This window comes from Typopeltis vanoorti, chromosome 25 (genome assembly GCF_054136105.1).
Source record: "Typopeltis vanoorti isolate ZY-2024b chromosome 25, IOZ_Tvanoo_1.0, whole genome shotgun sequence".
In the NCBI taxonomy this organism is placed as follows: Eukaryota; Metazoa; Arthropoda; class Arachnida; order Uropygi; family Thelyphonidae; genus Typopeltis; species Typopeltis vanoorti.
In genome coordinates this window covers 56,433,926-56,456,749 of record NC_143573.1, presented here as the reverse complement: position 1 = coordinate 56,456,749, position 22,824 = coordinate 56,433,926, and the positions used below count along the sequence as shown (strand labels likewise).

Sequence of the window (22,824 nt, the reverse complement as noted above, 5' to 3'; positions counted from 1 at the left end):
CTTCTGTAGCTCAGTTGGTGTAGATGAAGCCTTGGTCAAAAGACCTAGGTTCGATTCCCGTCCATGATATGAGGAATCTTTATCTGGTCTCTTTCAATTAAAAGTGAGTTAGCTGTCTTATACAGAGGCAAGGGTTTTTCACCCGTAAACTTGGGTTTTTTTGTCTCTCAGAACAGGCAAACCAGCCCTGTGAACACACATGGATTTACAACAATGAATACTCGTGACAATATGTGGAAGAGATAGGGTCCTCACCACATGTCGTTACACCCATAGTCAGCCATGTGTCACATCATGGCAGTGAACCTCCAAGATAGTAGATAACACATGAATGGGAATCTTCCTATATGCACATCATCTAACGGGAGCCATGTTCAAGGCAGATAACCCATGTGGTGCATATGTTTGTGTGCATTTTTAGTGTTTGTGTGGATCCTAATGATAATTTCATAAGGTCAAATGACTAAATAAAATATTTAAAAATTTTTTTATTTCCTCATACTATTTATGCTGTATTATATTACTTCATATTAAGAAGTACATATTGAAATCTAAATTGTGTGTGAATTCTGTGACTGAAACTAACAGAAATAACTTTTAAAACCTGTTAATGCATTACTGCATACTCATATAAAGTTTATGGAATGTAACCGTTACTTAAGTTGGGGACTCCCTCTATATGGAGTGCTGACAAATAAGAGACTCATTTGGAGAAACATTGTCAATAGACTATTAGTAATAATGTAAACTTATGTTGTGTTATCACAGTATCTTGTACATTCTATAAGGATACTTATTGGGACTTGGATAATGATTATAGCTTTTACATTAAAGAATTAAATTTATTTTCTTTAGGGTTGTATCCCAAGACTGCAACGTTATTTGGATGAGCATCTTATTGTTATAATAGGTATTGGAATAGGAGTGGGAATTGTACAGGTAATCAGTCAAGATTATATACATATTTTAATTATTTATGTTTTATTAAGTAAACCATTTTAAAACTACCATTTTATACTACCACTAGGGGAGATCCTCCCCCCCGTGACGCCTATGGCACACCCCCAAGTTCCGAACTGGTAGACCGGTATTCCTTGAATTCTGATGACTTGAATTTTGAAAACTCGAAGGGGGGGAAGGATTCCATCACCCTGGCACCTACGGCACCCACCTCCCCAAGTTCCAGACTGGTAGGCCGGTTCTCCTTGAATTTTGATGACTCGAAAACGGGTCCCCCTCCTTTTCGAGGTCAGTCATGCTTTAGTAAGTAGATTACTAAAGCTTCACAAAGCTATGCTGCTGCTCATAGAGTATCATATTCTTATCCACCCATTCCAAAATTCTCTTTTTTGACTAACTTTCCAGTACTTTTACTCTTGAGATACTAATTGGTCTATAATTTGCTACCACAGAGTTAGATTCTCCTTTATGCAAAAGGAATTATTTTTCCCCTCCTTCCATTCTCTTGGAACTTTGCCAGAGCCAAGACTTAAAACAAACAGTCTGGTCAAATGCACTGCCAAATCCCCTGCATATTCTTGTAAAATGTCAGCCAATATCCTATCCAGTTCCACAGCTGTATTTGCTGCATTCGGATTCTGCAATATACTGACTATCTCCAATTTTTCAACCTCTTTTTTCATATCAATCCTGGTGACCTCTGTCATAACAATATCTTCCCTTAGTATATAAAAATTGCAGCATCCCTTTGGACCCCCAACTACCCCTACTTCCTGAATTGACTACCTTATTCAATATTTTTGCTTGAGAGACCAGCATCTGCATTTGTTAGTCATTCTCACACTCATGTGCCTCATGGATGCTTCCACACACACACCTGTCTGCATGCACTCTAATTTCTTTAGTTTTTCTGACTTTGCACTTATACACTCTCAATGAAAAAAGCTCTCTCTCTAGACACCTAACTCTGAATCCAGTCCATCAGCTTTGATAGACAGATACAATGCTGATGGACTGGATTCAGAGTTAGGTGTCTAGAGAGAGAGAGAGAGCTTTGTCCATTGAGAGTGCGTAAGTGCAAAGTGGAAAACTAAAGAAATTAGAGTGCATGCAGACAGGTGTATGTGTGTGGAGGCACCCATGAAGCAAATGCGTGTGAGAATGACTAACAAATGCTGATGCTAGTCTCTCAAGCATAAATATTGAATAGGGTAGTCAATTCAGGAAGTAGAGGTAAGATGTTGGAAAGGGTCAAGAGGCGACTCATAAGGTAGTTTCTGATCTCTGGAATGTCGAATATGTGGAAAGGTTGAGAAAATGCAATTTGCAGTCTATTGGATAGGAGGAGACACGGTAATATGACAGAGACCTACAAGATAGTAAGGGGGTTGTTATAGGATCAGTGTGGAAGAAGTTTTACAGAAAACAGTGGTAGTTCAGGGGAGAACCAGAGGTCATCCCTGGAAGCTGTATGAAGAGGGTGTGAGCAGGGGGTGGGGGTTGAGAAGCAGGAAAGACCTGCTTAGAAGGACATCTTTGGAAAGCTTTGCCTGAGAGTGTGGTGTCTGCAGAGAATTTGAGTGTCTTTAAGGTGCGGTATGATGAGCTGTGTGTGTATAACAGAAGGACCTCCTAGATGAGTCTTTGACTCCATGGGGTCTTGGGATAACAACAACAAAATACTAATACTTAAATTAAATTAAATACTTAATGTCGGCATGGTTAGCCTAGTAGCTATGCACTTTGCAACCATATGCTTGGGAAAGGAGTGTCCTGGGTTTGACTCCTGCCACCAACATGAGGAACTTAAGGATCTTTCTAAGACATAGCCAAGTTAGCCGTGGACAGCAAGGTTTTTCTCCCCAGTTTATCTGAGGTTTTTCCTCTCACAAGCAGACAAACCGGCCCTGTGAACACATGCAGCTATAGCCATAGAATATACAGGGAGACATAGGGCTAGTCACCTTATCCTTGGGACAGGTATGACTTAGAAGGGCTTAAGATAGCTCTGTCACACGCCAGTAGGCCTAACATGTAAAAGGGAGAAGACGATAATAAGAATAATAAACTTTACATTTTGGAGATCTTGTTCTCATAATTTTCCACAAAAACTGTTTTCTTATGCAAAATCTTGATCTTACTCTAGGCAATTTCTTTTTATGTTGTTAGGAAGTATTAGTGAGTTGAAAATGATGAACTGTGAATGAAGACCAACAGAAAATTTGAGATGTTTTTCCATTGTTCCTTGACCTCTAAAGAAAAGTGAATAAGACGAGCGAGTGGTGTTGTATGATGACCCCCATTATTAAAGGTGTGCTGGATGAGAGGATGCACAAGGTATGTTTTCAGGTGGTAAAATGAGTAGAGTGATTGAGGCATTGGATACGAGGAGAGAGCGAGTGAAGGAGTTGATGGTTTTAATAGGTACGAATGACTCGACAGAGGACAAAGAGCATGTAAGAATAGATATCAGGAGGCTGCTTAGATGGATAAAAGAGATAAGTGTGACAGGAAAGGTAGTAAGTGTGTTGCCTAGGTATGACTGTGGTGAGATGAGGCAGAGAGCAAGGATTATGAATGGTATGTTGGCTGAAATGTGTAAGGGGAGGGGAGTACAATTTGTTAATGTGTGGAATGAGTTTGAAGGATGAAGTGAAATGCATGGGAGCGACGGACTGCATTTGAGTGGTTATGGTGTGAGTCATTTGGAGAGACTGTTGCTGGAAGGTAGAGAAGTGAGTATAGAGAATGGATCAGATCAAGTGGGAAGCGATGTGGAAGAGCAAGTGAGTATGACAGGAGAGATTGAAGAGATAGTTATAAATGAGAAAGTAAGTGGCATGCATATGGAAAATGAGAGAATGGGTGTGCAAGATGAACAGGGAAACGGGAAGGCTCAGGGTGGACAGGGGTACACAGCATGAGAAAGGTTGATGCTCCAAGAGGATGTGAGAGCATGTGTAGACAGGAAAGGAATGGAATGACCTGGGATCAAGAGGAAACATCTGGAATTGAAAAGGGTTTTAAATGAATAAGCAGAAAGGGAAATGGCCCCAGTTGAGCATGGAGAGATCACATCGAATAATGTTATCAGTGGAAGTAGTTGTAGATCCAGCAATGAGCTATTATGTTTATATACAAATGCTAGAAGTGTAAGAAACAAGGCAGATGAAATGTTTGCACTAATTGAGTATGTTCACCCAAAAATTGTTGAAATAAGTGAGACATGGTTAGATGAGGACAACATCCTGACAGGAATAGAGATGGAAGGATATGATGTGTTTCGTGAAGATAGAAAGGATAAAAGGGGAGGAGAGTGCTATTGATGATAGAGAAAGAGTTATGTCCATACAAAGTAGAGATGCAAGAGGGAAATAGTGCCAGTGGTTTTGAGGCAGTATGGTGTGAGATAGAGGTGAATGGAATGAAATACTTGATTGGATGTTGTTATAGACCAGGAAATGTGGATGGTAGTGACTACGAAATGTATAATCAAATTAGCCAAGCAAATAAGAAAAGAATGATCATTATGGGCAATTTTAATTATGGCAATATAGACTGGAATGATGAGATAGCAACTTGAAGTAAAGAAAATGAGTTTCTTGAGTTTTTCAAGAATAACTACCTCAGACAGTATGTAACAGAGGGCACGTGAGGATTGAGGGTCTTGGATTTAGTTATCTCATCAGAGGATGTAATTATAAATGAGGTGTTAAATCATCCACCAATTGGTGATTACCTTGGTGGTTGCCAGCAGTGTGAGTACCTCTGTAAGAAAAGGGTAAATTGTGGAACTATAAGGGGGGTGGGTGATTAAGAAGAGCTCAGGAGACAGCTTGCAGGTGCAGCATGGAATGAGGAGTTGGCTGGAAAAGAGATCAATGCAGCATGGGGGATTTTCAAAAACTATCTAGTAGATGCAACGTCTAAATGTATTCCAAGGGTGAGAAGGTTAAATAAGGTAGGTGTGAAATGGATGAATAAAGAGATTAAGCATGTGATACAGAGAAAAAGGGCATTATGGAGGAAGCATAAGAGAAGTAGAAATAACCAATTCCATGAGGACTACAAAGACCAGGCAAGGTGGGTGACTTGGTTGGTGAGGATAGCTAAAGTGAGGTATGAACAGCAGTTAGCTAATGAAGCCAAAAAGAATCTTAATAAGTTCTTTTGATATGTAGCCAGCAAAAAAAAGAATGATTATGGAAGGATGACATTGATTGGAGAAAATGGTATAAAGACAGCTGTTGCAGAAGGTGTTGTGGAGATACTTAATGAGCATCAGAAAGGTCTTTCAATCTTGTGAATATGACTTCATGGAGAGATTGAGAGAGATTGACTGCTGACTGTAAGTGAGCAAGAGGTGTATGGGGAGTTGAGCAAGCTAGATGTAAATAAGGCTGTGGGACTTGATAATATATTACCACATATTCTGAAGGAATGTGCCAGGGAGTTGAAGCCTGTCTTGACATTTTTTTTAATACGAGTCTTGCACTCGGTCAAGTTCCTAAGGAGCGGAAGGAGGGCAAGATTGTGCCATTTCATAAAGGAGATGATAGAACTCAAGCATCAAACTATAGGCCTATCTATGTGTCAAGTGTTGTAGTTAAGTTGTTGGAGAAGCTTGTGAGAACTAGGATCCAGAATTGGGTTGACAACAATAGTATTATCTTTGATGGACAGCATGAATTTGCTAAAGGGAGATCATGTTTTAGTAATCTACTTACTTATTACAATAAGGTGACTGCTTCCTTAAACAGAGGAGAAGGATACACAGTAATATACTTAGATTTTGCATAGGCTTTTGATAAATTACCGCACATGATAAGTTGATAGTGAAACTGGAGTGGATAGGGCTGAATATTAGATTGGTGCATTGGATTGGAGACTGGCTATCTGATAGGTATCAACAAGTTGTGTATGGGGGAGTGATATCCAGCAAAAGGAAAGTTACCAGTGGTGTGCCTCAGGGGTCTGTTTTAGGGCCATTGCTGTTTAACTTGTATATTAATGATATTGGTGAAGATTTGGATGGAGATATTCAGTTGTTTGCAGATGATGCAAAGTTGGGATGAACCATGAAGAGTAGAGAGGATGTTGTGGGCTTACAAGAAGACTTGAATAAATTGAGCTATTGGGAATGGGGATGCGAGTTCAGTGTTGCAAAATGTAAGGTTTTAAAATTTGGAAAACAAAAATGGGATGCAGAATTTATGCTTGGTGAGGATATATTTTCAGAGGTGGAGGAAATAAGAGATCTGGGGGTGATAGTGGATGATCTGAAATTTAGGGGACACAGCCAAAATTATGAAGACAACAGAAAGGATTCTGGGAATGATGTGGTGGCCACTGACTTGTAAAGGTAGGGAGATTCTTGTTCCATTGTATAAGGCTTTGATTAGGCCACACATGGACTATTATACCCAGATTTGGTTACCTGGTTTTCAGAAGGATGAAGATATGTTGGAGAGGGTCCAGAGGCGACTGACTAAGGTAGTTTCTAACCTCTGGAATGTCGAGTATGAGGAAAGATTGAGAAGATTCAACTTGCAGAGTCTGGTGGACAGGAGGAGGAGGGAAGATATGATAGAGACCTACAAGTTGGTAAGGGGTTGTTATAGGATCAGTGCTGGAGTGGTTCTACAGAAAATAATGCAAGATCAGGGGAGAACCAGAGGTCATCCCTGTAAGCTGTATAAGGAGGGTGTGAGCAGGGGAATGAGAAGCAGGTTTTTTCATGCAGAGTTGTGAATGATTGGAATGCCTTGCCTGAGAGTGTGGTGTCTGCAGAGAATTTGAGCGTGTTTAAAGCATGGAATGATGAGCTGTGTGTTTGATAAAAGGACCTCCTAAATGAGTCTTTGACTCCTTGGGGTCTTGGGTAATAATAATAATAATAATAAGCGTGTCTTCAAACTCATAGATATATGTGCTATGCTGGTACCTATTGTGGACATATCAGACCACATTGCACTATAAAATATTTAAAATCTATAATTAATAAACATTCTTAAATTGTTTCATCCATTAAATGAGTATGTAAATGTATCTAAATGAAACCAAAGTGATGAAACCAAAGTGTGTGTTTGTACTTATATCATGCTTGGGTATTATGTGTATGTTACATGAAGTTGTGGTTTTATGATAATGATGAGATTTTAAGAAAATTATTTTTCTTTATAAATAGAAAATTTAATGCACAAGAACAATAAGAAAATAATTAATATTTACTCATTTATCGATATTTTGTTGGTGTTATGTCCAGCATCTTCATCGGGAGACAGTCATTTTAAGATCAAATCAATACTTGTTAAACTGTCTCTTTATCCAACAACAGGTGTCATCAATTTTGAGTTTGGTTCTTTGTGTTGTCCATTACAGTTTTAAACTGTTCCCACTATTAACTAATTGTTGCTGATTTTAGTACCTTAACTGTTTTGTGCTCTGAAGACCAAGTATAACACCCGTGAAATATCAGCAAATAAGTAATAAATATTTTATTTTCTTATTATTCTTGTGTTGTAAATCAAAACCATTATAAAAATAAATCTCAAATACTGAAGAAGGATATGGAAATACAGAAAATGAATTTAATTATTTAGGAACCATTACTTCACATAGGATAGAATAGAGGGAATGAGAGTATTCTAGGAATCTCCTCTCATCTTCCTTTTTCCCTCTTTTACCTTGCGGTAGACGGTTAGTTAATTATCGGACCTCCAACCATTCCCAGGATAAGGTGGTCAAGCCCTATGCCCTATGTATCCTATGTCCGTAATTGAGTTCAAGGCCAGTTTGCCTGCTTTGCGGAATAAAAAACGCCAGGATAAACTGGGGAAAAAAAACCCTACTGTTCACACCCAAGACTGGCTCACTTGGCTATAGCTCAGGAAGATCCTTCAGCTTCTCACATCACTGATAGGAATCGAACCTACGACATCCTTCCCCAGGCATATGGTTGTGAAGCGCACAGCCACTAGGCTAACCACAGGGACGTGTTCTAGGAATGAGAAGAATAAATAGAGTAGGCATGAAGTGTGTGAATAATAACATGAAAGATGGAACTATAGAAAATGATATTTTGGAGGAGAATCAGCAAGGAAATTAGTCATCACTTGCACAAGGAGCAACTGAAAAGTACAAATCTGGTAAGAAAGAAGAAAGCAGAATCCAGAAAGAAAGAAAGAAGAACAGGCCATATGAGTAAAGGAAGGATGAATTTGGTAAAAATGACCTTGGTTGCTGCAGATGGATTTAGCTAAGGCAACAGCAGCAGAAGATATAGTGAAGATGCTCAATGAATAGTTCATCCATGCTTTATGTTAAAAGAGAGAATATTGGACACAACAGCAGGAAAAATTGGAGATGGAAAACTGATGAACATGAAATGTTTGAGCTGCTAAGTAGGTTTGATGTTAATATCTCCAAAATTTCATGTTCATCAACCTTCATTCACCTACTTTTCCAGGAACTCTGCATAACAGGGAGAGTTCCTATAGTGCAGACTCTTCACTGGCTTTCACCAGGCTCTGCAGATGACATTCCTTCAAACTGTACACATCCAACATTCCAGAGAATACCTTGGGGTACTGGTGCCATTTCAAACTCAAAAACCAAGCAGTCTTATTATCTGCAAGATTGCCTCTAATCATGAATGCAGTAGGATTAAGACCTATACAGTGGAATGTGATTTTTATGTGTCATTATCCTTTGCATCATTACCATAACTCATATGTTGTCTTCACTGCTCTTTCAGTGTGGTCCCTAAATTTCAGGTCCTTTTCCAATAATACCTTCAGTACATTCCCACTAATTGAATACACAGTATATCATCCTAGTCTTCCAGATTTCAAAACTTTAAACTTCACAACATTAAACTGGATGCCCTGTTCACATCTCTTGAAGTCCACAACATCTGTTTCATCTCTCTTCACAACCAAGTTACTTGTGCTATGAGATTTCTTCACTTAGCTTAAAAAAAACACAAGATATAAGTAATGCTATTTATTTAAGGCCATATATTTAAGGCCTAAATATTACAGGCCATCATCAGTGGCATAGTTAATCACAGGGCCTGCCCCTAGGAATTTTGCCACCCAGTGTAGTAGCATATTTTGCCACCCCTTCTCCCATATTCGTCAGCTTGTCGAGAGCTCCTGGAAAGATTAGTATTATTTTGTGTTAACATTAGATATTTTACCAGAATTTTAAGTAGTATTGTTTGCTTTTTGATTCTTGGTGTGTCTGTGCAATTTTTGCGTGTTTTCTGTTATTTTAATTATTATTTTTAAGAAAAGATAGCGTACACATGGCACCAATAAAGAAAAAAATGGCGGGCAGGTCGCCATGCTTGCTTAAGAGTTTTGATGTAAAAGAATTTATGCAATGTGCTGTCTGTGAGATGTATGCCTTGCGAAGAGCGGTAGGAGTCTGGTTAGAAAGTGATAGTGGAGTTAATATGTGTAGAAAGTGTAAAGAGAATGAGGACTTCAAGCGTGTTTCGTGTATCGAGACTGATATCGTTAACGGTAGTCAGAATGTAGAAAATGGCGGTGTACTAGAGAATTGCGTGGTAGTGCCAGATATGTGTGAGAGCGTCGCTGAAAGTGTAAATGAAGGTAGAAACACCGAAGGAATGGATGATTTGATCGATAATGAAAATGGTGAGATAAATGCGAGTAGCGAAATTGCCCGTTTACATGGCGCGATACACAGAGCCAAACGACAACTGGAGCGTATGCAAAAATGTGTGTTGAACGTACCGACAAATAACCGGCGGAAGTCTGTGACGGCAAAAAATAGAATGTACATAAACGTCAATAAAATGAAGGAGCGAGTGCTGTATGGGGATTCGCTATTAAGAGGCGTAATAATTGAGAGTTTAACGAAGTCATACCAGCCGGGTGCGAACATAAAGGATGTCAGCGAATCTATTCGACTGCAAAAACAGAGGGTGAAAGAGATGATAATAGTGGCAGGAACGAATGATTTGAAAGAGGACAAAATGGAAATGATAGAGGATGTGAGGGAGTTGTTTGAGGTAGCAAAAGAGAAGAGTGAGAGAGTTAGGATGGTGAGTATCTTACCGCGGTATGACAGCGAAGTGTTTAGAAGGAGGGCCATAATTGCCAATGACTTTATGCGTGGGTTATGCATGGAGAGTGGTGTGGAATTTGTGGATGTGTGGAATGAGTTCGATGGGCGAAAGGACTTATATAAGATGGATGGGTTACATTTGAATGGAGTTGGTGTACGGAGACTTGAAAGAGTGTTGATGAATGATGTGGAAGTGGATGTACAGACTCAGGGAAACTAGATTTATTAAGAGGGGGGGGAGTAGATATGCAGACTTTAGGGGGGGCAGTTAAGTGTATGAATGAGTATATTATGCCCGGGCGAGTACGACGGACAACAAATCAGAATGGGATAATTAGTATAAGGAATCAAAGTAGGGATGGGACAAATGGGCTTCTGCGATTCATGTACACTAATGCCAGGAGTATTAGGAACAAGAAGGAAGAGTTTTTGGCCATGGTTGGCACTTCCAGGCCACAGGTTGTCGGTATTAGTGAAACATGGCTGACAGAGGATGATAAAGCTAGTGGGATTGAATGCGATGGGTATAGCGTGTTCAGGAGTGACAGGGTGAATAAAAAGGGGGGAGGAGTGTTATTGATGATAGCTGATGAGCTTCAGCCAAGGAGTATAGAATTTGAACTGCAGGATGGGGAAAAAAGCACATTTGAGGCTGTTTGGTGTGAGATACAATCTAGCAGAACAAAATATACAATTGGGTGCTGCTATAGACCGGGTGATGGAGTGGATGGTGGGAATAGTATGCATAAGCAAATAGAAGAAATGAATGGAAGGAGGGTAATTATTATGGGTGATTTCAATTATGGTAACATTGACTGGAAAGAGGAGAGGGCACATGGGAGGAAGGAGTTGGATTTTATGCAGTTATTAAGGGACAACTATCTACGGCAACATGTATTGGAAAATACCAGGGGGCAGAGAGTGCTGGACCTAGTAATTGCAACTGAGAATGTAGCTGTAACGAACATGACCATGTTGCCACCAATTGGTGAGAGTGACCATAAGGTCATGACTTGGGAGGTGGCTAAAGGAGTCGAATTTACAATTAAGACAGGGTATATGTGGAATTACCGGGCTGGTAAGTATGACAAGCTTAGGTGTGTGCTTGGCTCAATGCCATGGCATGTAAAACTGCAAGGGCTGGATGTTGATGGTGCATGGGAGGTGGTTAAGAACTGTTTGCAGGAGGCAATGGTTGACTGTATACCAAGAGTCCGAATAATAAATCAGGTAGGGGTTAAATGGATGAATAACACTATTAAGCTTGAGCTGCAAAAAAAGAAACAATTGTGGAGGGAATTTAAGGAGAAGGGTGACCATCAGGTGCATGAACAGTATAAAGCTCAGGCCAGGATGGTAACAAGGGTGGTAAGAAAAGCAAAAGCAGATTACGAAAGGAAATTGGCCATGCAGGCTAAAGAGAATCCCAAACAGTTTTTTCAATATGTTGCAAGTAAAAGGAAAAATGCTCATGGTAGAATGATCTTAAAAAATGCTGAGGGTAGGGAGGTAACTGAATCAGTCGATGTTGTGGAATTACTGAGCGAGCACTTTGCAAGAGTATATCATCCAGGTGGTGGCTTTGCGGAAATGGAGGAACCAACAGCTTATACTGGAATTGTGATGAATGAGGTAGAGGTAACTAGTCTATTACAGAACCTCAATGTCAATACATCTGTGGGATTGGATGGTATACCAGTTCGTGTCGTACGTGAAGCGGCCAAAGAATTGTCAGTGCCCTTGACCATTATGTTTAATTTGAGCCTCAGGACTGGGTCAGTCCCAAGGGGGTGGAAAGAGGGGAAAATAGTTCCACTGCACAAAGGTGGTTCCAAGGCTGCTGTTGAAAATTACCGGCCAATCAGCATAACAGGAATCATTATCAAGGTCTTAGAGAAAATAGTCAAGAGGAAAATACAAGATTGGATAGAAGAAAATGGGATACTGTATCGGGGACAGCATGGTTTCGTGAAGGGTAGGTCATGCCTCAGTAACTTGCTCACGTATTATAACACAGTGACGGCTGAACTGGATAAGGGTAATGGGTTTACAGTGATTCTGCTGGACCTTGCTAAGGCCTTTGACAGGATACCACATGGAATTCTAATCAGTAAATTGCAGCATATGGGAATGGACATAGGGTTGGTGAGATGGATAGGAGGGTGGTTGACGGAGAGATATCAGAGAGTGGTTTACTCAGGAGTAGAGTCCACTAGACGGCCTGTGACTAGTGGTGTACCACAAGGATCTGTTCTTGGACCACTGCTGTTTAATTTGTTCATAAATGATATAGGAAAGGATCTGAGAGGAACAGTTCATTTGTTTGCGGATGATGCGAAGTTGGGTAGGGCAATAGTGAATGCAGATGACGTCAAAATTTTGCAGGATGATTTGGATAGATTGGAGGTCTGGGCTAGGGAGAATGGATGTCAATTTAATGTGGCAAAATGTAAGGTTATGCATTTTGGGGTGAAAAGATGGGAGGCAGTTTACTGCATTGGTGGAACCGTGCTCCAGGAAATTGATGAGGCACGAGATTTAGGAGTGTTGGTGGATAAGGAATTGAAATTTAGGGGACACATTGCAAAAGTGGCCAAATCAGCTCATCAAATCACTTGGTTGCTGAAGAATACGTTGACAAGCAGAGACAAGCAGGTTATTGTTCCTCTGTATCGAGCCTTGATAAGACCTCATCTCGACTACTGTGCTCAGATTTGGTCACCTAGGTTTCTTCTTGATGGGGAGGAGGTGGAGAGGATCCAGAGGCGAGTGACCAAGATGATAGCAGGTCTGTGGAATGAACCGTATGAGAACAGGTTGAGGATTTGTGGGTTGCAAAAATTGGTTGATAGGCGGAGGAGGGGAGATATGATTGAGACATTCAAATTACTGAAGGGTTTCTATAAAATTAATTCAGAAGATATTTTTGAGAACAGGGCTGGTTGTGGGAGGACTAGGGGACATCCATGGAAACTGGGCAAAAGTGTGGTTAGTAAAGGTGTTAGAGCTGGGTTCTTTACTTTTAGAGTAGTGAATGAGTGGAATGCGCTCCCTGAGTCTGTGGTGGATGCTGTGACAGTGAATGAGTTTAAGGCGAGGTATGATAGATACTGTATGAATGTTGAATAGTTGTGATGAAAATGATTTGGGGCCTCCCTCGATGAGTCTAATGACTCCCTGGAGTTGCCCGTAATAATAATAATAATAATAATAATATTTTTTGTATAGTTTATGCCAACTTTGTTGCCCCGCCCCCAAAAAACTTTCCACCCCATGCAAATGCACGTCTTGCACCGTCGGTAGAGCCGGCCCTGGTTAATCACAAAGTAGAATGCAAACGATGGATTGATTTGAAAAAGTAAGAGCTGTGTGATGTTATACATAAAACAATGAAATGGCATAACTGAGGAAATATTGCAATATTCATAATTCATTAGCTATTAAAAAAAATTCATGTGTGATTAAAATAAGACTTTCTCATATCTTAGAGAGAGAGAGAGACAGTCATTCCAATTTAGATAAAGTAAAAAATGTTTCCCTACAACTCACTGATATAATGGTTAGCTTTGGTATAGAATCTCTCTCTTCACAAATATTCCTCTTGAGGATACACTACATCTACTTTCAAAAGTTTCCAGAGGATATGAAACTATTCGACTTGGTTATGCACTCTGGATATTTTGTCAGAATAAGGTTTAAAGTCAAGTCAAAAGGAACTGTAATGGGAAGTCCATTCTCTCCTGCACTTACTTTTATTTATAACATTTAGAAGCCATCCTTTCTTGTCCATACACCCTCGGCCTTCGTTATACTGATGATGATTTTGCTATCTGGCCCCATAATGAAGACACCACTGCCTACTTTTATTTTATTTTATTTTTTATCAAATATAAACAATCTACTTCCACGAATTAAATTTACTATGGAAACTGAAAAAAATAAATTGTCCTTTTTATATATTCTCCTTTGTTCACCATCAGATGAATTATTTCTGTTTATTGAAAGCTTACTTTCACTGGATGCTATATATATATATCTGAAAAAGGATTAAGACTAAGTTTATAAAATTACTCGGTATCTTGAACATAGGTATATTGAAGATATATATTTTATATATCTATTTTTATTCTATTTTTATATATGACAGAGTTTGAAATAAATATGACTGTTTTAGTTGTTATTCATGAAAGGATAATTATGCTAATTATGAATTTATTTATTTTTGCAGATTTTAGGATTAGTCTTTTCTATGGCATTGTGCTGTGCGCTACGTGGTGATGTAGGTCATGCTATGAAAGCTTGATTGATTCATTTATTCCAAGTTTGTAGTTTGATGATGATGAAATGTTATGTCACTTTTATGTCTCTTGCCTGAAGCAGTTGATTCTATAAGGCTACTATTTTTTATCAAACTTTATTTCAGTTTAGACATGATGCTGTGACATCTGATAAATAACTGAAAGATATAAACCCAGAAGAAAAGCTCAAATTGGTGAACTACAAACATACACACTGCTCATCAGCTTGTTGTAAATTTAGACCAATGGAAAATTCACTTTCTATTTTGGATAGTGAAAAGTGAACCAAATACTATTGTACTTTTTTATGCATTTTCATTTGGTTGGAATTAGGGCTTGTTTGAACATCTTTCCATGTAATGCTAGTGAAGAAACAGCTCGAAATTGCTTACGTGGCTTGTTCTGGACCACTTTAAAGTCTCCCTTCTCAGCTAGTACACCAAAGATTTTTCGTGCATAATGAAAATATCTTTTTTTTTCTTTCTTTTGGAAGTTTTTTGTAATTGTGTTAATTGCTTTGCATGTTATCGCTGTTCACTTTGATTGTATATCTAACTACTGAAAGAGAAATCAAAATATTTCTGCCAAAGAAAACTATTAAGTACCTCATGTGTGCAAGATATGCTCATTGTGTTAACATAAGCATTAAAGTGCAAATTATATAAGCCTTGTACATTTAAGCTGTTGTCCACACGCTCTGTAGCATTTGGATATCTTTTTTCTTGTAAATTATAATCTTTCTCTCTCTTCCTCCTCCCTATATACACAGTCTGTAAAATATATGTATGTATACATATATCTATGCAAATGTACAATTTTGATCTTAATTTGCCTCAAACCATGAGCTAAACTTTATTCACAATATTGTACTTAATTTAGATATTGGTTATGTAATAACGTTAGTTTTAAAGTGATATTTCTTTTTTTGCTTAGTTATTAATATATATATGTGTATATTACAATTCAAGGCAAAGTATCATCCGAAAGAAATACAAACATATTAAATGGCTTTTAATTCAAGGATATTGTTGAAGCACCTAGTGTGAGATATTTCATTAACTTCACTATTTCATCAAACTATTTTTTTTTTTTTCCATTTCCATGTAAAGTTTATTTTCACAAGTTTATTCTTTTAATACCTTATTGTTCGCTAGAAGTATAATAGCTTCTTGTTCAATAGGTGTATATGTACATTACATTTTGAAAGATTTTATTTGTACTTAATATTTCTTTTTGCACAATTGTTTTCTATGAATCTCATTTATAATATTTACTATCAAAAAGAAGCTCTAAGAAGGATTTTTGATATCAGCATTTATTTAAAAATAAGATTTTATCAAGAAATTACTGCAACATCAACAAAGAACAAGCAGTTTCTTAAAGGAATTTATCAATTTGTATTTGAACAAAATCATTTATATTAGTAGTTGATATACTGAGTATACAGTTATTTTTAACTCTAATACAAACTTTATCAAACTGCCAGTACTATAAAGTTTTAAAAATTCCTTAATCCCTTCCAGTTTACTAAGATGCTATAGTTGTTTGTGCACTTGTTCTCTAAATACTTGCACTACAATGATTGTTCACTTGGACTGTGTTAATCTTAAGTGAATAAATAATACAAAATATAGAAGAGCAGGGTTCTCGGCCTACAGGAGGATTCTGTTAAGATGTGGATAGTTAATTTTTATATGAAGTAAGAGCAAAAGTTATGAAATGTGAAAAGAAATATTTTTTGGAATGATTATCTATTTGTTGATAATTACATATGATTAATGGCTGGAATTCACTGCTTGCCTAAATCTGTGCACATGTGAAATATTTCTGGATATTGTAATGTGAAAGTTTGTAGTGTTGTTCATCTCACAACTTAGTTTTTCATTGTCAATTAAATCGTTTATTTTTCATATAATGTCAGAACATTTTAATTCTTTTGCCATAGTTTTTGTTAGAAATTATAGTATTTCTAATATTTAATGAAAAAGTGCCAATTTTGATTTAACCTTTAACTGCTGTTGTGGATGTAAACAATCATGGTAACATTATGATTGTGCAATATGACATTCTGTGGTTAAATTTTAATTTCAAATTATCACAAATTTAATGCCTTAACAACATCAATGTCAATATGGACAAAATAACACTCCTCATGCACTTCGTATCCATGATATTTCAATGTAAAATCAATGATGTTATTTTAATATGCACTTCACATCCATGGGAACTGTGATGTGTGTACATCAAGGCTGGTTTGGTGGTTAATAAGCATTTTATATAAAACAGTTATTTACACAGTTATTTTGCTGTTGAGAATTAAACATGCAATAGCTTATTAGTGTTTTTATCTTTCATGTATTTAAGTAAAAGGCAACACACATAGCAAAGCACAGAAAGAATGATTTTTAAAAGTTGCATAAAAAGATTAATGTATTTTTTAGTCTCTTGCATTTAAGAATATCAGTATTTGATCTCTGACTGGTGTTTGCCATTACTTTATAGGAATCCTTTATGTAATTGAATTCATTGTTAATTCCCTCTAGTTATGTTTTTATTGACCCTTAAGGATGTGGATCACCAGATTGCATAATTAGTCCTGATACTAATTAGGCCTTTTATCAAATTTGTCGACTGTTGAAACAATAATGATGCACAATCTACCAATATTATGGTGTTATCAGATGTATTATCTAACTTGAAGGTAGACAAGCAAGAGGAAAATAACTTCTAAAAGTTACATTACTTTTCAGAATTGCTTGAATCACCATGACTCTACAACAGCAGTTAAAGATTAAAACTAAAAATATTTTGGAGGATTGTCTTACTCTTTCACTAACACAACAGCATAATTTTTACTTTATAAGATTAGCAGTAACTTCATGCTGTTATATTTAGTGAGAGAAGAAAGGTAATCATCAGCAAATGCCTTCAGCTTTTATAATTTAATTGCCACTCAAGTGACCACATTTCATTTAATATATAATATACTAGAGAGTAACAGATCACTTATTAAATTTCCATAATAACAGAATATTAGTTTCATTTATTCTGCTTATAAATGGCAAATAAGTTTTCAGTTATGTTTCATTGCAATTACTTTCCACATGTTGAAATGTTGCAGATTTCCTTCTGTATTATTGTATGTAAATGAAGAAAATAAAGATTATCTAGCGAGCAGTTTATTTCTTAATTATTATCTTTACCTGCTGGATCATGTCTGGAAAATTATCAAAATACATATTCAGTAATAATATGCCCATAGGTTCTATTTAACTAGTTTGGAACATAAATTGAGGTATATATATATATATATATATATATAAGCTAATGCCTTTTATTCTCTTATATATATAGGGAGAGAGTAGGCAAGGCATTTAAACCCTATCTAGCATTTGGAGGCTGAGTGAGCTGGTCAGTCTCCACCAGTAGCCAATCAGAGATAGCTGGCCCATGACGGTCACTAATTACAAGCAGCCACCGATGAAGATACAGGCAAACAAGTGCTGCCATCTCTCTTAGTACCTAACCCTAACATAATATGTTACTCTCTGAAATAATATATGTTAATATGTTTCTGTAACAAAAAATCTGAGTTTCTGGGAGAAAAAACTTGCTGGCCTGTGCCAGAGATAGACTAACTCAAGAACTGGTTGAAGATAGGCTTAGAAAAAGTTCCTCGAGTCAGCGACTAGACTTAAACTTAAGTCTACCTTTGGGTGGCCTACACAGAAGATGCAAGCATCTTCTGTGTAGTCCACCATCTTCAGGAGAGGAGGTTTTATATAACCTCCTCTCCAGACAAAACCAAAAATTTTGTCTGGAGAGGTTATATAAAAATGGTCAATGAAGTGAAGACATTAAGAGACAGACTGTGTGTGTGTGTACATTCAAGAAGACAACAGACTTCAATGAGCAAGGTGCATCATGCCATGTAATGAGTCCTGTGATTGTAGTCAGTATAAATTGGAGGAATATTATGCTCCAGTCAGTGCAACTGTGTCCTGGCTGCAAGAAGGGAACTGACAGAGTATGGAAGAGGCCTTGTGATAGGATGCTATGTTGCAGGCCTATCTAGTCAGCAATTTTTTTTTGACACATTGGGCAATCCCAAGTTAACAATCGGTGATACCATACTGAGAGGGAAGTGCAAGAATTCAACTGTAAGTGCTACCCACCACCACCCTCACCAAACATGACCATAGGGTGCACGACAAAGGATAAATGTATAAACTACCATTCGTCAGCTAACACGCTGAATGCCAAGTTCTGATCATCGACTGGAACACGAATCTGCACAAAAACATTCTGAACCAAGGCCCACAACATGGGTTTCAATGGCAGGACCAGAATATGCAAGCCACACATTACTCAAATTGTGCAAAAGAGAGTGTACAGTGAGACATGGAAGCTTGGAGAGCTGTGTTATGGAGTGATGCATCATGCTACACTACCGAGCAGATGCCTGGTGAATGTCTCTTACGAGCGGGTGTAGCCCCAACTATGAAATTCGGATGTAGTGATATGATAATATGGTCCTGTTTTTCCTGGTCTGGCCTCAGACATCTGTGGTAACATGAACATCGAACTCCCAGAAGTATCTAAACATTCTGGACAATGCAGTCTTCCTATTTTGTGGTGTTTCTACTCAAATGAACAATTGTCTTTTTCAGCAAAACAATGCACCATGTCATAAGGCTTCTGCTGTAACTGCGTGATTTGTGCACATGAATTTGACTGGCCTCCACAGGGCTGGCCCTGACCTCAACCCTACTGAACATCTGTGGGATGAACTGAGGTGTCAAGTTTAGGAATATCCACCCCCACAACAGTCTAGGACCTCATAACATGCTTACAGGAAGAATAGTCTAAAATTCCCATTGATCGCTTGTGGTAAGTATGTCCCATAAGATTGCTGTAGTCATTGCAGTGAAAACAGATATGGCACCCACCTTAATACATCTTATTAAGGTGGGCGTCATATCTGTTTGTTTGTTTCTCACACTAAGGTATCTGTCGACTTCTTTCCAAGCAGTGTGTGTGTCACTGTTACATAGTGCATAAATTTTTAAAAAATGTATACACTTTTTGGAGGAAAAAAAAATGTGAACCTTGAACAACAAGCAAAAGAGATGGCAAGATAAGTGCTTAGTTGAGAAGGAAATTAAAATGAGAAAATTTGGAGAAACTTGCTATTACTAATAGTGTTTACACATAAAGAACATGTACAAATCACATTGAGAATATTCACATGAAATAGTCTTACAGACTGGTATGGTCATATGATTCGTGTATACATGAGTATACAAGAAATTGGAAATAATCATTTAGTTTGAACAGGATGGAATTTGAATATCTTATTGATATTCAAATTCCATAACAAAGTTTTAAAAAGAATCAAAGCCCAGCAGCTTTCAGATGTAAACTACTAAATAAAATAGATAAATATTATTCGTGCAAAAAAAAAAAAAAGAGTTGGAAAACAAGATCAAAACTTTGAAGATTGAGTAGGCGATTCTGAAAAAACATTGATTCAACCAGAGAGGCATGTAAAGAAGTCTCCAAGGATAGAAAAATCAGAACCCTAAAAGTAGACTCAGTAAGTTTAAAAGGTAGTCATGGAAAAGAAGAAAGCATATCCCAAGTTCCCAGAAAGTTAGAATATTTCCCAGAGTACAGAGAAAATGTAAGAAAATGAAGAGCAGTGTGTAAAACATAGCTAAACAAAAATCATAGAAAGACTAGCAAGAATACAGAAGATAAATATCAGGAAGGAGGAGTTTTTTTTTAACCACATTCCTGATACTGGAGACTATTGGGGAAAAAAAAATCAAATCGGAGGAAAAAGGAATCAGTTTACAATGGTGACATAAAAACTAAGATATTCTCGTTGATTTACTTTGAAAGACTGCTAAATGAAAAAAGGTGGAGAATAATAATCCTTTACTGCCTTTTATTTTGCAGAGAGTAGGCAGCACACTTGGACCCTAACTTTTCAAGAGTGCTAAATGAAAAAAGTGACATAACAGTGGTAGAAAATAAATAAAAAGTAAATTCTATTTCCTAAGGACAGTAGGTGGAGCTCCTTTAGCCCTAACTTTCTCAAAGACAGGTGAGCAACCAATCTTCATCCTTAAGACTTTATTGATAGTTCACCATATCAAGATTTTTCAAGAGAGTACAAGTGTCAACAGTTGCCACTCATTTGTAGCCTTAAACAGTCGTATTAGTATGGCGTTGATATTCAAGAGAAATGCAATCAGAAGTATGCATCACTACTTGAAGTAGGAAAAAGCCATGAAAAACCTGAAAGGTGGAAAGACAGCTGAAATAATGATATTCGACCAAAAATGCTCAGTTTTACAGTGGCTGCAGAAGGCATTTGGTCAAAAGATCCAATTCCGCATGAGTGGAGTGGAGCTCTCTTTAATATCCATGTATGGAAACAATGCTGAAATGCCAGTACAAAGGAATTTTCCTACTGAGTGTTCGAGGTAAGATTTATGAAAGCATGCTTGAAGAAATGACAGAAAATTCGTGTAACAGAAACCTGAAGAACCGGAATTCAAGCCTAATAGGGGTATCAGATTTTCACTCTACATAGATACATGACAAATCATGAGATCATAAGAATCGATTATTTAAGTTAGTAGATCTGGAAAAGGCACCTGACAAGTCGCCAAAAAAAGCTGCTCAAAACGAATATCCCACATATCTTTCAATACATATCCTTAAATATATAAATATATATCCTTAAATATATTAAAGAGGAGCGGACCTAATATGAAGCACTCCACCCCACCATAAACTATCCTCTGATATCTGTGCTATCTACCAGATTATCCATTAACTTATAAAAAAAAAAAAAAATCAGCTAACGCCTTTTTATTCCCGTATATACGGGAGTAGGCGAGGCCATTTTAGCCCTATCTAACTTTTGGAGACTGAGTGGGCAGTTCAATCTCCACTGGTACCAATCAGAGATAGATGGCCCAAGGCTATCACTGATTAAGCGGTACCCAGTGAAGAGAGACGGCTCAAATGTGCCGCCATCTCGTGGTCCCTAACACAATATATTTAATGTCTGAAATAATGTGGGTTCTACGGTCGATTTTCTTGAGTTTACGGGACGAAAAACCCGAGTTTCCGGGAGGAAAAACCCGCTTGCCCGTGCCAGAGATCGACTAACTCGGGAACCGGTCGAAAAAAAGCTTAGAAAAATTTCCTCTAGTCGCCGACTAGACTCGAAACCAAGTCTTCCTTCGTGCGGCCAAGCGCCGTGGTGTACGAACGCTACATCCACTGAATTTATTTGTATCAACAACAGCAGCTGTGTACATTTAAAAATAAATGTATATACAGCTATTTACAATTTGTACATAGGCTGCTAATTCTATTAGGCATTTTCATTTACTCGTTACAATATACTTATGACACCTGTTTTACAATCACTGTTTAAATAAGATACAACATCGCATGCTCAATTTCTATTTTCCTTATGAATTGTCCTATTGAATTGTTTGAGCTGTTATTTTTGTTTGGTATATGTTACATAGTGATTTCAGTCTATTTATAAGTTCCATTATCAGATCAGTCTATTCTCGTTTATATATATATATATATATATATATATATATATATATATATGTTAAAGATACCAAGTAATTTTAAACCTGGTTTTACTCCATTTCCCAAGTAAGCAAACAGACTAAAAAGTCAAGTTTGCGCCTGCAATTGATGCAAGTCTAACTGATCCCACAGGTAGTGCAGGACCAGGGCAACTCGTGGCAAAGGTGGAACAAGCTCCGATCACTAATCTTAATATTTACCCTTAATGCCAAAACACATCTCCAAGAAGGGGATGTATATAATGTTTTGTATTAAAGGCAAGGGGCCACTACCCAGACCGGTTTCGACCTTTATTGAGGTCTCGTCAGTGGGAGCTAGGCTTAGAAATACCAAGATTTAGTAATACCGAGCTTGTAAGTATTTCGCCAAAACAAGTTACCATAAGGTGTTTTAACCTTATTAAATATTAAATAAAAATCTCTGGAGGAGATATAAATGTAGAAGTATTTTTACCTTGGGTATAAATATGTTAAAGATACCAAGTAATTTTAAACCTGGTTTTACTCCATTTCCCAAGTAAGCAAACAGACTAAAAAGTCAAGTTTGCGCCTGCAATTGATGCAAGTCTAACTGATCCCACAGGTAGTGCAGGACCAGGGCAACTCGTGGCAAAGGTGGAACAAGCTCCGATCACTAATCTTAATATTTACCCTTAATGCCAAAACACATCTCCAAGAAGGGGATGTATATAATGTTTTGTATTAAAGGCAAGGGGCCACTACCCAGACCGGTTTCGACCTTTATTGAGGTCTCGTCAGTGGGAGCTAGGCTTAGAAATACCAAGATTTAGTAATACCGAGCTTGTAAGTATTTCGCCAAAACAAGTTACCATAAGGTGTTTTAA

At 37.6% G+C, this 22,824-nt stretch overlaps 1 protein-coding gene across 1 annotated transcript in view; it reads left to right on the top strand.

Moving 5' to 3' along the window:
- Positions 1-17,531, top strand: part of LOC150092761 (CD9 antigen-like) — a 181,531-nt gene extending 164,000 nt beyond the window's left edge. The window contains exons 6-7 of the mRNA XM_090414395.1: positions 856-939; positions 14,285-17,531. Coding sequence (XP_090270521.1) covers positions 856-939; positions 14,285-14,359 — 159 coding nt within the window. The 3' untranslated portion in view covers positions 14,360-17,531. The remainder of the gene's footprint in view (positions 1-855; positions 940-14,284) is intronic.
- The last annotated feature ends 5,293 nt before the right edge of the window (positions 17,532-22,824 follow it).